The sequence below is a fragment of the Ascaphus truei genome, chromosome 15 (assembly GCF_040206685.1).
Source record: "Ascaphus truei isolate aAscTru1 chromosome 15, aAscTru1.hap1, whole genome shotgun sequence".
Taxonomy (NCBI): domain Eukaryota; kingdom Metazoa; phylum Chordata; class Amphibia; order Anura; family Ascaphidae; genus Ascaphus; species Ascaphus truei.
The window spans coordinates 44,383,037-44,396,454 of record NC_134497.1 but is presented as its reverse complement, the minus strand read 5'-3'; the positions used below and the strand labels follow the sequence as shown (position 1 = coordinate 44,396,454).

The following is a 13,418-nucleotide window of genomic DNA, read 5'->3' as shown; positions in this document are numbered from 1 at the left end:
AAAATAGTAGATGTTGGAGCAACGTACTGGAGGTAGGTTGATCCTAGATAATAATAGCCGTATTGGCTCCGGATCAGACGATATCTTATATACCAGATATATCTGTAATAGAACACTGGTAACAGAACAACACAGAAATCCTGATGTGGACCTGTGTGGTAAGTGCGTGCTGATAGGTGTGCTCAAATAGGTACTGAGACTACATATCACTTAATGGCAGGATCTGCGTAAGCCCTTAGTAAGGTGGTAAGTGTGATCTGTAGTTACTAATAAACACTGGGAGCAAATATATTGGGATTATCAGTGGTCGTGTGTGCTATCAGCTATGTTACCACTCTGTGAGTAATGGTGTGTCTAGCTAAGTGTCAGAATGACCGGAGGTAACCTCGATCGAGGTGCTGTGCTGCAGGGATAAGTGTCCTGCATTAACCTCCTTGACTATGTGTAACAGGTGGGTTACGCTGACTATGAGCAGAGGGTAAGGTAAAAGGAACCTTTGTCAGGGAGACACTGTAGCTAGAAGATATATAACACTGGTCTTATATCAGATGGTAAGCTGAAGGTTTGCACAGAGAGTAAACCTTTGTGCTGCTGTCTGAAATACCATGTACAGCAGCGCAGCTTGAGTGTTACTGCAGGTAACTTAAAATCAATACACCTATGGATAGTGAGCACTTTCTTTATAAACACTGCACATTAGAGGCTTAAAGTGACCATGGGGCACTTTTACCCTGTATATCCTGCACGAACGAGCAGGCTGCCGCATAAACTCGCGGTTAGAGACACATAATGCGGAGGCAGTCACTGGTCTGCGCGTGCACGTGGGAGATAGGAGCCGACGCGCGCGTTTCGCGAGAGGCTTTCTCAAGGCGAATGGTAAGTATTGTTAAGGGAACCCTGCAGGTAGGCAGGTATATATAGGGCCTCCAGAGAGATGACATCATGGATTAACCCCTGGTGCGCTGAGGTGTGCTTGGTGCTGTTGCAGGAACACAGTGAGTATACCAATGTTAATAACTGCATACCTAGCACACTATGTATTAAAGATCTGACTGTTGTGTTGTCTTGTTATTACTTCTTGTCAGATAGATGCACAGTAGAGCAGAAATAGGCTCATTCTGTGCTACAGGGGTAGTGTCAAGGAGATGCCTAATAAATAGTCATGCTATGATTGTGTGAGGGTTCAGAGATGCCCTACTTAAAGTGATGTCACCACTGTTAGGTGGCAGTAATCAATGTACAGGACTATGGAGTTGCCTGATGCCGTGATGGCAGAGCAAGTAGGATGAGTGGGGGTATTAGTGATCGGATGGGGGAGAGGTGTACAGAAGGACAGTGAAAGTGGAGATATGGTCTGTGTCATAGATACAGCTATGGAGAGTCATGGCAGCTGTCTCAGGGGTGGGGGCTGTCACAGAAAAGGAATATACAGGAATCCCTCATTGAGACCTCTAGGTGATAGCGTCCCAAGTGTGTAAATCCATTTGGACTCCTTTTGGAGGAGGGCTTTGTCCCAGGCTCCCCTTCTTTGTTCCCGAGTGAGGTGGTCAATTCCACAGAAGGTGACAGCTTTCAGATCCCCGCCATGACACAAGTTGACGTGTCTCGACAGGGGTTTGTCAGCCTTATTCCTGACAGTGCCTATGTGCTCAAGCACCCTCTGTTTGAGACACCTGCTAGTCTTTCCCACGTACACTTTCCCGCATATACACTTGCCTTGGTATATGACACCCGTGCTGAGGCAGTTGATGAAACTGCGTATTTGGTACATTTTAGTGTTGTTCCAGTTCCCAAATTGTTTAGTAGTTTTCATATACTGGCAGGCCTTGCATCGTTGGCAAGTGTAGGATCCCGTGGGTTTGGGTGGCAGCCATGTTTTTGGTATCTCATCCACAAAGTGGCTATGGACCAGTAGATCCTGCAGATTCTTGGCTCGTCTGCTGGTCATGGATGGATACTCGTTGGTTACTCCTTTCAGGAGGTCATCTGCTCTCAGAATGTGCCAGTGTTTTCTCAGAATATTTCTTGCCAGGGGCCATTCCCGGTTGAATGTGCCTATGAAGCGTATCACTCTGTCTCTCAGACATGGTGCTTTGTCCATGATGAGGGATTTACGTGAGGTGTATTTTGCTCTCTTGTAGGCCTTTTTGATGCACTTACGGCTATACCCCCTATCCACAAAGCGTTGTGTCATATTCTTTGACTGTTGGTCAAACTCCTGATCAGTGCTACAGTGCCTTCTTAATTGGAGGAACTGGCCTGTCGGTATGGCGTTGATCTGAGCTCTGGGGTGGTGGCTACTTGCTTCAAGGAGGTTATTGGTGGCTGTAGCCTTGCGGTAGATTGTGGTATGGAGGAAGCCATCAGGGCCCCTAGAAATCTGTAGGTCTAAGAAGCACATGGTGTCCTTATTATATTCCAGTGTTAGGTGGAGATTGTACAAATTAGTATTGAGTATACTGATGAACTCTTTGAGGGTTCCCTCTGGGCCTCGCCACAGGACAAACACATCGTCGATGTAGCGGACCCAGAGGTCAATGTGCTCAGTGTATGCCTCCAGGTCTTCAGTGAATACTACCTGGGATTCCCACCATCCCAGGTAGAGGTTGGCAGAGGTGGGGGCACACTTTGTGCCCATTGCCGTGCCCCTTATTTGGTGATATATTTTTTTATCGAAGAGAAAATAGTTACGTGTCAGTACAAACTTGAGTAATTCCAGAGTGAAGGTGTTATGTTTAGCGTACCAGCCACCTCTAGTTTTCAGGAAGTGGGAAACAGCCATTAGGCCATACTCATGGTTAATGCTGGTGTACAGTCCCTCCACGTCTAGACACACTAGAATCGTATCTTCACTGATGCACACGTCGTCCAGTCTTTTAAGGACATCCTTAGTGTCCTTTAGGTAGGATGGTAGTGCCATCACAAAGGGCCTGAGTACTCTATCAACATAGGAGCTTGCCCTTTCGGTCAGGTTCCCTATTCCTGACACGATCGGTCTGCCTGGAGGGTTTTTTTTATTCTTATGCAGTTTTGGTAAACTGTAGAAGGTGGCAATTTTTGGTGTTTTGACCCAAATGTATGCTTGTTCATTTTTATCAATGACCTTGTCTTCTAGGCCTTTCTGGAGGAGGATATTTAGTTCGGTGTTGTATTTCGTAGTTGGATCCCCTTCCAATGTTTCATAACAATTTGGGTCGGATAGAAGTCTCATATTCTCCTTTTTGTATGCATTTTTGTTGAGAATAACCAAGTTCCCCCCCTTGTCCGATGGTTTTATGACTATGTTGTCATTAGTGGCTAGTTCCTTGAGTGCTTTTCTCTCTTCGGTCGTCAGGTTGTTAGGTACTCTGCCCAGTTTGAGATTTTCTAAGTCTTTAGTGACTAGGTCGATGAATACATCAATATTAGCGAAGTTTTCGCTGAAAGGTAGGAATTTAGAGGTTGGTCGGAGGTCAGTGAATGGACCCTCCCCCTGGGTTCTATCGCTCTCCTCTAGTAGTGCTTCTAAGTCATGTTGTATCTCCATATCTTGGGTGTCAAGGGGTGCCACTTCCAGAGAGTTGGCTATTCTGATTTCCCTCATGCGGAAGAATTTGTGGAGTTTTAATTTCCTTCCGAAAAGGTTGGTGTCTTTGACCCATTCGAATACTGCACCGACACACTTTATTCGAGCAAATACCCAGTATGTACCTGGCAGATACCTGGAATGCGCCGCTCCTCACCTCTGACAAGCCCCGTTGTGTTTGCCTTCCCAGCCTGGGTTCATGCCTGGCTGACGGGCGGCTGATCTGTTAAATGATAATGATTAGGATTTAATAGGCTGCAATGCTTCGCGTGTCTACCAGATGGCATAAATTCATGAATTGTAATGCAGTATATATATATATACTGTGCAGTATTGCAGCCAGCGGGAATAAAATGCTTCAATCTCTGCCTGGAAAATAACACAATGCACTCGGGCAGAAAACAGTCACAAACCTCAATACACCCGGGTATACCCGAATTCGTGGGACTAGCCGAGCTCGAATAAAGTGTGTCGCCAGTGTAGATCCATATTTGTGTTAGGTGAGTAGGAAAGGCCTTTGCTCAATAGCTTGAGATAGTGTTCGTTTAAGGTCATATGTGACATATTCACTATCTGTAGTTTTGCACAGTCTAGTATCTCGGGGACTTCCCCCTCTTCTTCTGGTGCTGTGACCCTGACCCTCGACTTCGCAACACCCAGACCTTTCCCTCTTTGGGTTTTCCTTTTTCTCTTGGGCCTGGTGCCGTTCTGTGCTGATCTAAAAAAGGGACCTGGGGGCGGGGGTAGAGTGTGTGTTATGGAGGCAAGCTGATGTGTCATACCCTCGGGCAGTAGTGAATTTGATCTTTCATCTTCACTGTCTGATATTTCCCATTCAGTGGATGAAGTCTGCTCAGGTGGTTTTGTTTTGGGCTTCTTTTTGGTCAGGTTGTAACGAAAGATTTTATTTTCCTGGAAATCTTTTTTATCCCTCGCGTACTTGAGGTACCTTTTTTAGACCAGGCCCAAGAGAAAAAGGAAAACCCGAAGAGGGAAAGGTCTGGGTGTTGCAAAGTCGAGGGTCAGGGTCACAGCACCAGAAGAAGAGGGGGAAGTCCCCGAGATACTAGACTGTGCAAAACTACAGATAGTGAATATGTCAGATATGACCTTAAACGAACACCATCTCAAGCTATTGAGCAAAGGCCTTTCCTACTCACCTACCACAAATATGGATCTATTCGAATGGGTCAAAGACACCAACCTTTTCGGAAGGAAATTAAAACTCCACAAATTCTTCCGCATGAGGGAAATCAGAATAGCCAACTCTCTGGAAGTGGCACCCCTTGACACCCAAGATATGGAGATACAACATGACTTAGAAGCACTACTAGAGGAGAGCGATAGAACCCCGGGGGAGGGTCCATTCACTGACCTCCGTCCAACCTCTAAATTCATACCTTGCAGCGAAAACTTCGCTAATATTGATGTATTCGTCGACCTAGTCACTAAAGACTTAGAAAATCTCAAACTGGGCAGAGTACCTAACAACCTGACGACCGAAGAGAGAAAAGCACTCAAGGAACTAGCCACTAATGACAACATAGTCATAAAACCATCGGACAAGGGGGGGAACTTGGTTATTCTCAACAAAAATGCATACAAAAAGGAGAATATGAGACTTCTATCCGACCCAAATTGTTATGAAACATTGGAAGGGGATCCAACTACGAAATACAACACCGAACTAAATATCCTCCTCCAGAAAGGCCTAGAAGACAAGGTCATTGATAAAAATGAACAAGCATACATTTGGGTCAAAACACAAAAAATTGCCACCTTCTATAGTTTACCAAAACTGCATAAGAATAAAAACCCCCCTCCAGGCAGACCGATCGTGTCAGGAATAGGGAACCTGACCGAAAGGGCAAGCTCCTATGTTGATAGAGTACTCAGGCCCTTTGTGATGGCACTACCATCCTACCTAAAGGACACTAAGGATGTCCTTAAAAGACTGGACGACGTGTGCATCAGCGAAGATACGATTCTAGTGTGTCTAGACGTGGAGGGACTGTACACCAGCATTAACCATGAGTATGGCCTAATGGCTGTTTCCCACTTCCTGAAAACTAGAGGTGGCTGGTACGCTAAACATAACACCTTCACTCTGGAATTACTCATGTTTGTACTGACACGTAACTATTTTCTTTTCGATAAAAAAATATATCACCAAATAAGGGGCACGGCAATGGGCACAAAGTGTGCCCCCACCTCTGCCAACCTCTACCTGGGATGGTGGGAATCCCAGGTAGTATTCACTGAAGACCTGGAGGCATACACTGAGCACATTGACCTCTGGGTCCACTACATCGACGATGTGTTTGTCCTGTGGCGAGGCCCAGAGGGAGCCCTCAAAGAGTTCATCAGTATACTCAATACTAATTTGTACAATCTCCACCTAACACTGGAATATAATAAGGACACCATGTGCTTCTTAGACCTACAGATTTCTAGGGGCCCTGATGGCTTCCTCCATACCACAATCTACCGCAAGGCTACAGCCACCAATAACCTCCTTGAAGCAAGTAGCCACCACCCCAGAGCTCAGATCAACGCCATACCGACAGGCCAGTTCCTCCAATTAAGAAGGAACTGTAGCACTGATCAGGAGTTTGACCAACAGTCAAAGAATATGACACAACGCTTTGTGGATAGGGGGTATAGCCGTAAGTGCATCAAAAAGGCCTACAAGAGAGCAAAATACACCTCACGTAAATCCCTCATCATGGACAAACCACCATGTCTGAGGGACAGAGTGATACGCTTCATAGGCACATTCAACCGGGAATGGCCCCTGGCAAGAAATATTCTGAGAAAACACTGGCACATTCTGAGAGCAGATGACCTCCTGAAAGGAGTAACCAACAAGTATCCATCCATGACCAGCAGACGAGCCAAGAATCTGCAGGATCTACTGGTCCATAGCCACTTTGTGGATGAGATACCAAAAACATGTCTGCCACCCAAACCCACGGGATCCTACACTTGCCAACGATGCAAGGCCTGCCAGTATATGAAAACTACTAAACAATTTGGGAACTGGAACAACACTAAAATGTACCAAATACGCAGTTTCATCAACTGCCTCAGCACGGGTGTCATATACCAAGGCAAGTGTATATGCTGGAAAGTGTACGTGGGAAAGACTAGCAGGTGTCTCAAACAGAGGGTGCTTGAGCACATAGGCACTGTCAGGAATAAGGCTGACAAACCCCTGTCGAGACACGTCAACTTGTGTCATGGCGGGGATCTGAAAGCTGTCACCTTCTGTGGAATTGACCACCTCACTCGGGGACAAAGAAGGGGAGACTGGGACAAAGCCCTCCTCCAAAAGGAGTCCAAATGGATTTACACACTTGGGACGCTATCACCTAGAGGTCTCAATGAGGGATTCCTGTATACTCCTTTTCTGTGACAGCCCCCACCCCTGAGACAGCTGCCATGACTCTCCATAGCTGTATCTATGACACAGACCATATCTCCACTTTCACTGTCCTTCTGTACACCTCTCCCCCATCCGATCACTAATACCCCCACTCATCCTACTTGCTCTGCCCTCACGGCATCAGGCAACTCCATAGTCCTGTACATTGATTACTGCCACCTAACAGTGGTGACATCACTTTAAGTAGGGCATCTCTGAACCCTCACACAATCATAACATGACTATTTATTAGGCATCTCCTTGACACTACCCCTGTAGCACAGAATGAGCCTATTTCTGCTCTACTGTGCATCTATCTGACAAGAAGTAATAACAAGACAACACAACAGTCAGATCTTTAATACATAGTGTGCTAGGTATGCAGTTATTAACATTGGCATACTCACTGTGTTCCTGCAACAGCACCAAGCACACCTCAGCGCACCAGGGGTTAATCCATGACGTCATCTCTCTGGAGGCCCTATATATACCTGCCTACCTGCAGGGTTCCCTTAACAATACTTACCATTCGCCTTGAGAAAGCCTCTCGCGAAACGCGCGTGTCGGCTCCTATCTCCCACGTGCACGCGCAGACCAGTGACTGCCTCCGCATTATGTGTCTCTAACCGCGAGTTTATGCGGCAGCCTGCTCGTGCAGGATATACAGGGTAAAAGTGCCCCGATGGTCACTTTAAGCCTCTAATGTGCAGTGTTTATAAAGAAAGTGCTCACTATCCATAGGTGTATTGATTTTAAGTTACCTGCAGTAACACTCAAGCTGCGCTGCTGTACATGGTATTTCAGACAGCAGCACAAAGGTTTACTCTCTGTGCAAACCTTCAGCTTACCATCTGATATAAGACCAGTGTTATATATCTTCTAGCTACAGTGTCTCCCTGACAAAGGTTCCTTTTACCTTACCCTCTGCTCATAGTCAGCGTAACCCACCTGTTACACATAGCCAAGGAGGTTAATGCAGGACACTTATCCCTGCAGCACAGCACCTCGAGGTTACCTCAGGTCATTCTGACACTTAGCTAGACACACCATTACTCACAGAGTGGTAACATAGCTGATAGCACACACGACCACTGATAATCCCAATATATTTGCTCCCAGTGTTTATTAGTAACTACAGATCACACTTACCACCTTACTAAGGGCTTACGCAGATCCTGCCATTAAGTGATATGTAGTCTCAGTACCTATTTGAGCACACCTATCAGCACGCACTTACCACACAGGTCCACATCAGGATTTCTGTGTTGTTCTGTTACCAGTGTTCTATTACAGATATATCTGGTATATAAGATATCGTCAGATCCGGAGCCAATACGGCTATTATTATCTAGGATCAACCTACCTCCAGTACGTTGCTCCAACATCTACTATTTTAATATATGATGCTATCAATAAAGAATATGTTTTAAATCACTCACTTATCATCAGAGCGTGAACCTGAGTGCTATACAGGGTTCTCTCTCTATTTGTTCACTACTGTATGTACACCCTAAGCACCGCTCACCACCTCATTCCACTGTGGCTGCAGCAGGGGCCCCCTACTGCCTCTGCTCCCCAGCAGAAGCAGTTCCCCCAGTGTGTCTCCGGTTATAATGATCTAATAAGTCAGCTGACTGAATTAAGTTCAGCCCAGACAGCTCAATTAGCACGTGAGGCACATTAAAACACACGCACACACACACACACATATATATATATCTATCTATCTATATATATATATATATATATATATATATATATATATATATATGTATGTGCATTTTAAATTTGTCTAGTCAAAATGATGATATTAGTAACAATGAACATTTCATTTACTTTTTTTCTTTCCAGCATGAATCGGTTTCTGTTAAGATGTTTAAACACCTAATTTCCTCCAATGGACTAGAAGATTATATGAAGAAGTATGGGCTTTGCTTGGAAGAAGATGTAATCTTTATTAAAGAGCTAATAGATGGGCAACCATCCTCAAAAGCAGAACAACCGCCGGACTCCAATCAAGTCTCCGATGTAAGAAATCCAATTCAGTGATTTAATTATATTGTAATATGCAGGGCGTGACAAATTATAAAAAAATGCTAGTCATCAGACAAAAAAAGGGACTCTGCCCCCCGGCCCTGCCCCACCCATTTTTTTTTATTCCACGATACAACTGAGCATTTGATCATTGATTATATGGTTATACAGCTCAACCCTGTAATATCCGCTACAACGCCGATCCGCATATAACGCAAACTTTAATAACACACACGTGCGCGCACACTCTCTACAAACACACACACACACACACACACACACAAGCACACACTTTCCCTACCTGTTGATTGTGTGCTCTCAGTTCTGTGGGGCTGCTCCAGTGCTGTGAGCTGCTTCGTGCTTGTGTCATGGTCCCACCCCACGTCATGGCTGTGCTCACCCGACCCGTTTTGGCCACGACCCCCCCGCGCAGAAATGGAACCTACAGACAGCAGATCGCGGGGAAGCACCATACAAGCGCCGCCAGGGCCCATGATCACAGAATCCATGATAGCGTCAGCCACTTAAAAAAGGTTTAATTTTTTTTCCGCAATCCCGGTTATAACCCGGTCTCATTCTGTGGCCCCCGAGCACCGCGTTATAATGGGGTTCAGCTTTATATGATTGATGATTATATTAATATTTTACAGACTGATCCAAGAAGGATCAAAAGAATTCCCCAAATCTGCACTCATACACAAAATATACAAATCTAATATATCAGACAGATTGTCTTCAAATGTTGTTGTATTGGTTGGTGTAATACACCTACGCTATATATCAGGAGTATTACCTGATATGGCTGATGAGACCAAAAGATGAGTGGTCATGACAAAATATCTAAAATGAATAAATAATAAAACCTTTATTAAACTAATTAACTCACTAAGTGAAACATATTTACAGTGTCAATTGTTAAAATCCCTGGTGGTGGGGTCAGAGTACATATTGGAACAATGTGAGTTTTCAGACAAATATAAGGAATTATTTGTTGTGTTGCAATATCATCTGAAGGTTGGTATCAAATTCCTCTTGGTACTGTATGTCTAGAAATAAGCAGATAAGTATCCCTTTAAATCCAAAATGAAAGTCAATTAGGGCATCAGATATCGTATATAGGGTTAACCTGTCTGCAAAAGGCGATTTAAATCATATTTAGTGACGGATAGCTCACAGAAAAGATCCCTGTACCCCCAGTTGTCAGGGAGTATGATAAATCATGATAGAGCATAGTATGATTCGATCTGCTATGCCGTGGTATTGCACATATTCAGCACATCAGAACAGACCCATTTTGTATATGTTAATTCCAAAACCCACATGAAGCAGAGATTTAAACGCAATGAACTTCCGGTGTGTCTGGGGACAAACATGGGGCCACCAGAGCTAAAATGAATGCAATTCAGCTCCAGGCAATAAAATAAGGGCAGCCAGGGGATTGATGGATGGATATATATATATATTTTTTTTTCTCTAAAACTGCAATAGCTTTTCCTCCATGCGAAACATACAATCTTTGAGTCAAACACTGTATCATTACTTCATGTTTCGTGACAGCGTGTGTGCACACATACACGCATGCACGCATGCACGACCCCTGCGTTGCTTGGGAATTCAAAGAATCCAGAAAATGCAAAGATTTAAAAATGGATAATTTAATTTTTTTAGTTTCTTAATAAAATTTAAATTATGTATTGTTGTTGTAATGCTGTCGGGCAAACTATATTTTTGGTTTTTGCATCAGGCACAAAAACATACACATTTTTTCCAGTTTCCCGCTCTAGAGTGTCCAACAACGTTGACCAATGTGCAAAACATGGATGTTATAAATTCAGCCCAGCTACTTACTGTAGCGCCTGAATGCCCGCAGACCTGGCCAGTCCCCAATACTGAGGTGGGTAATGGTATAACACGCACCCACAGCAGTGAGGGCGTGCCCAGAGTGTGGTATGATGCGTTGCCGGGCCTGGTCGATACAGGGTCTTAGGGAGCCATCCTTCTTTTTCACGAAGAAGAAACCCGCCCCGGCTGGGGAAGTGGAGTTCTGAATAAACCCTCTCTTGAGATTCTCCTGGATGTAAGTTGCCATAGCCTCGGTCTCGGGTACGGAAAGGGGATACAACTTAGACTTGGGGAGTGTGGCTCCAGGAATTAATTAGATGGAACAGTCATACGAACGATGAGGTTTTAAGACTTCAGCCTGAGTCTTGTTAAAGACATCCAAAAAGTCATAGTAAACCTCAAGCAGGCTAGAGAGAGGAGGTGAAGAAGTGTCAAGACCAGCGAGCACGGTAACAGGAGGAATGACCGCCTTCTTCAAGGTAGGAGCCCACTGGATCAGTAGTTCGTCTGTCCAATCGACAAGCGGGTTGTGAAGCTGGAGCCATGGCAATCCCAAAATGACCTGGAGAGTAGGTGAGTGGAAGACATCGAAGATGATGACCTCAGTATGACCATCCGTGGTGGTCAGGGTGAGAGGAACAGATTCCCAGATAATGAACGCTGGTTGGAGTGGTCAATCGTCGATAGCCTCAAGGCCGATGGGTGACTTCTTCTTGACTAACGGAATTTGGTTGTTGCAGGCATAGTCGTGATCCAATACGTTACCACCACACTCGGAGTCGATGAAAGCTTCCACTTCTACCCAGACATTGGGACCCTCGAGAGATATGGGGGGAAGGATTCTCTTCTGTAGCTCTTTGGGGGAAAAGGGGCAAGGAGAGATGATGCCCAGTAAAAGCCCCTCTACCTTTACTGGGCGTTCTCGTTTCACGATTTCAGGCGACAGTGACGTAGTTGGTGTCCTGGAGAGCCACAGTAGAAGCAGAGACCTTCTTTTCGGCGGCGTGTTCTCTCAGCGGTCCGAAGCTGTTGGCTACTGATTTGCGTCGGTTCGGGAGCGTCCAACGCCGGAAGAGCCAAGGGAGGAGACCTAGAAGCAGGCAAGGGCAGCATTAAGCGGGGACGCTGGCGCTCCTGGCGTCGCTCTTGAATGCGCTGGTCCATCCGGATGCTGAGGGTAATAAGATCCTCTAGAGATGAGGGACGAGCGTTAGCCGCCAAATTGTCCTTGAGGGATTTGGACAATCCCTGCCAGTATGCCGCGGAAAGGGCTTCATCATTCCACCGAGTCTCTGCAGCGATGGTGCGGAACTCCACTGCGTGTCTTGCAGCCGACCTGCGGCCCTGGGAGAGATGAAACAAAGAAGAAGCGGCAGTCTCCCTACGCGCTGGCGTGTCAAAGGCCTGCTGGAACTCTTGACAAAATTTGGGGTAGACTTGTGTTATCTTAGATCTGTGCTCCCAGAGGGGAGAAGCCCAAGCGAGAGTGTTGCCCGTCAACACGGCATAGACATAGGCCACTTTAGAGCGAACTGTGGGAAACCGAGATGGGGACATCTCGAACTGGACGTCACATTGGTTCAAGAATCCCCGGCAATTAAGGGGGTCTCCGGCATACCGGTTGGGAGGTGGAATACGTGGCTCTGAGATACCCATAGGTACTGGAGCAGGAGGGGACGGTGCAGCTGGCGATTCCCGCAGGGAGAGTTTAGAAAGCTGCTGTGCCACGGCCGTGATTTGATCGCTCAAAAATTGCCAGTGATCCATAGACACACCTTGGCCCACCTCAGGGGGGTCTGCATTTGTTGGGCTCTGCATAATGTAACGCCTGAATGCCTGCAGACCTGGCCAGTCCCCAATACTGAGGTGGGTAAGGGTATAACACGCACACAGCAGTGAGGGCATGCCCGGAGTGTGGTATGATGCGTTGCCGTGCCTGGTGAGAAAGGGTTAGCCTGATACTTGCTGCGTCCGGGGTGCCTGAAGTCAGAGGGTCAATATCCAAGAGTCGTAGGTCAGGGGCAGGAGAGAGCAGTGTAGTGAGGTCCAAAGCCGAGTCCACGGGTAGCGAGGTACACAAAGTCAAATGAGAGCCGAGATCAAATCCAAAGGTATCCAACAGGGGCAGGGACAGGAACGTGAGCTGTAACACAGAACAGAGCCAGGCATAGACAACCGCACTACAGGAGTCGCAGAAGAACTATGCAGAGCGAGGAAGGAGAGGGCAGACTGGGGTTATATATGTGGCAGGACGAATGGCAAGAGGTGGAACGGAGGCCTGTCTGAGCAAGCCCAGGGATAGGTTCAGGTGCGCAGAGTGGTAGTCAGCCAGGTGAGTGGTGGAGATAGCCTGCAGCTGATGGGGGGCAGAGCCAGTAGTGCGGGAGGACGACCAAGAGGATCGGGTGCGCGCACGCCCTGTAAGGTTCCCGTGCGCACGCCCCGGCCACGTGTGGGAGGATGCGGCGTGCGCCGCGGAGGAGCGGCATGGCGTCTGACCAGGAGAGGTAAGGAGCCGACGGGGAGGGGGTTTGGCGCGAGCAGCCACACTGG

At 46.5% G+C, this 13,418-nt stretch overlaps 1 protein-coding gene across 4 annotated transcripts in view; it reads left to right on the top strand.

Annotated features, from left to right (window-relative positions):
* Positions 1-13,418, top strand: part of LOC142466888 (deoxynucleoside triphosphate triphosphohydrolase SAMHD1-like) — a 349,482-nt gene that overhangs the window by 129,211 nt on the left and 206,853 nt on the right. For all 4 annotated transcript variants that reach the window (XM_075572472.1, XM_075572471.1, XM_075572473.1 and 1 more), the window contains one exon: positions 8,841-9,017. In XM_075572472.1, coding sequence (XP_075428587.1) covers positions 8,841-9,017 — 177 coding nt within the window. The remainder of the gene's footprint in view (positions 1-8,840; positions 9,018-13,418) is intronic.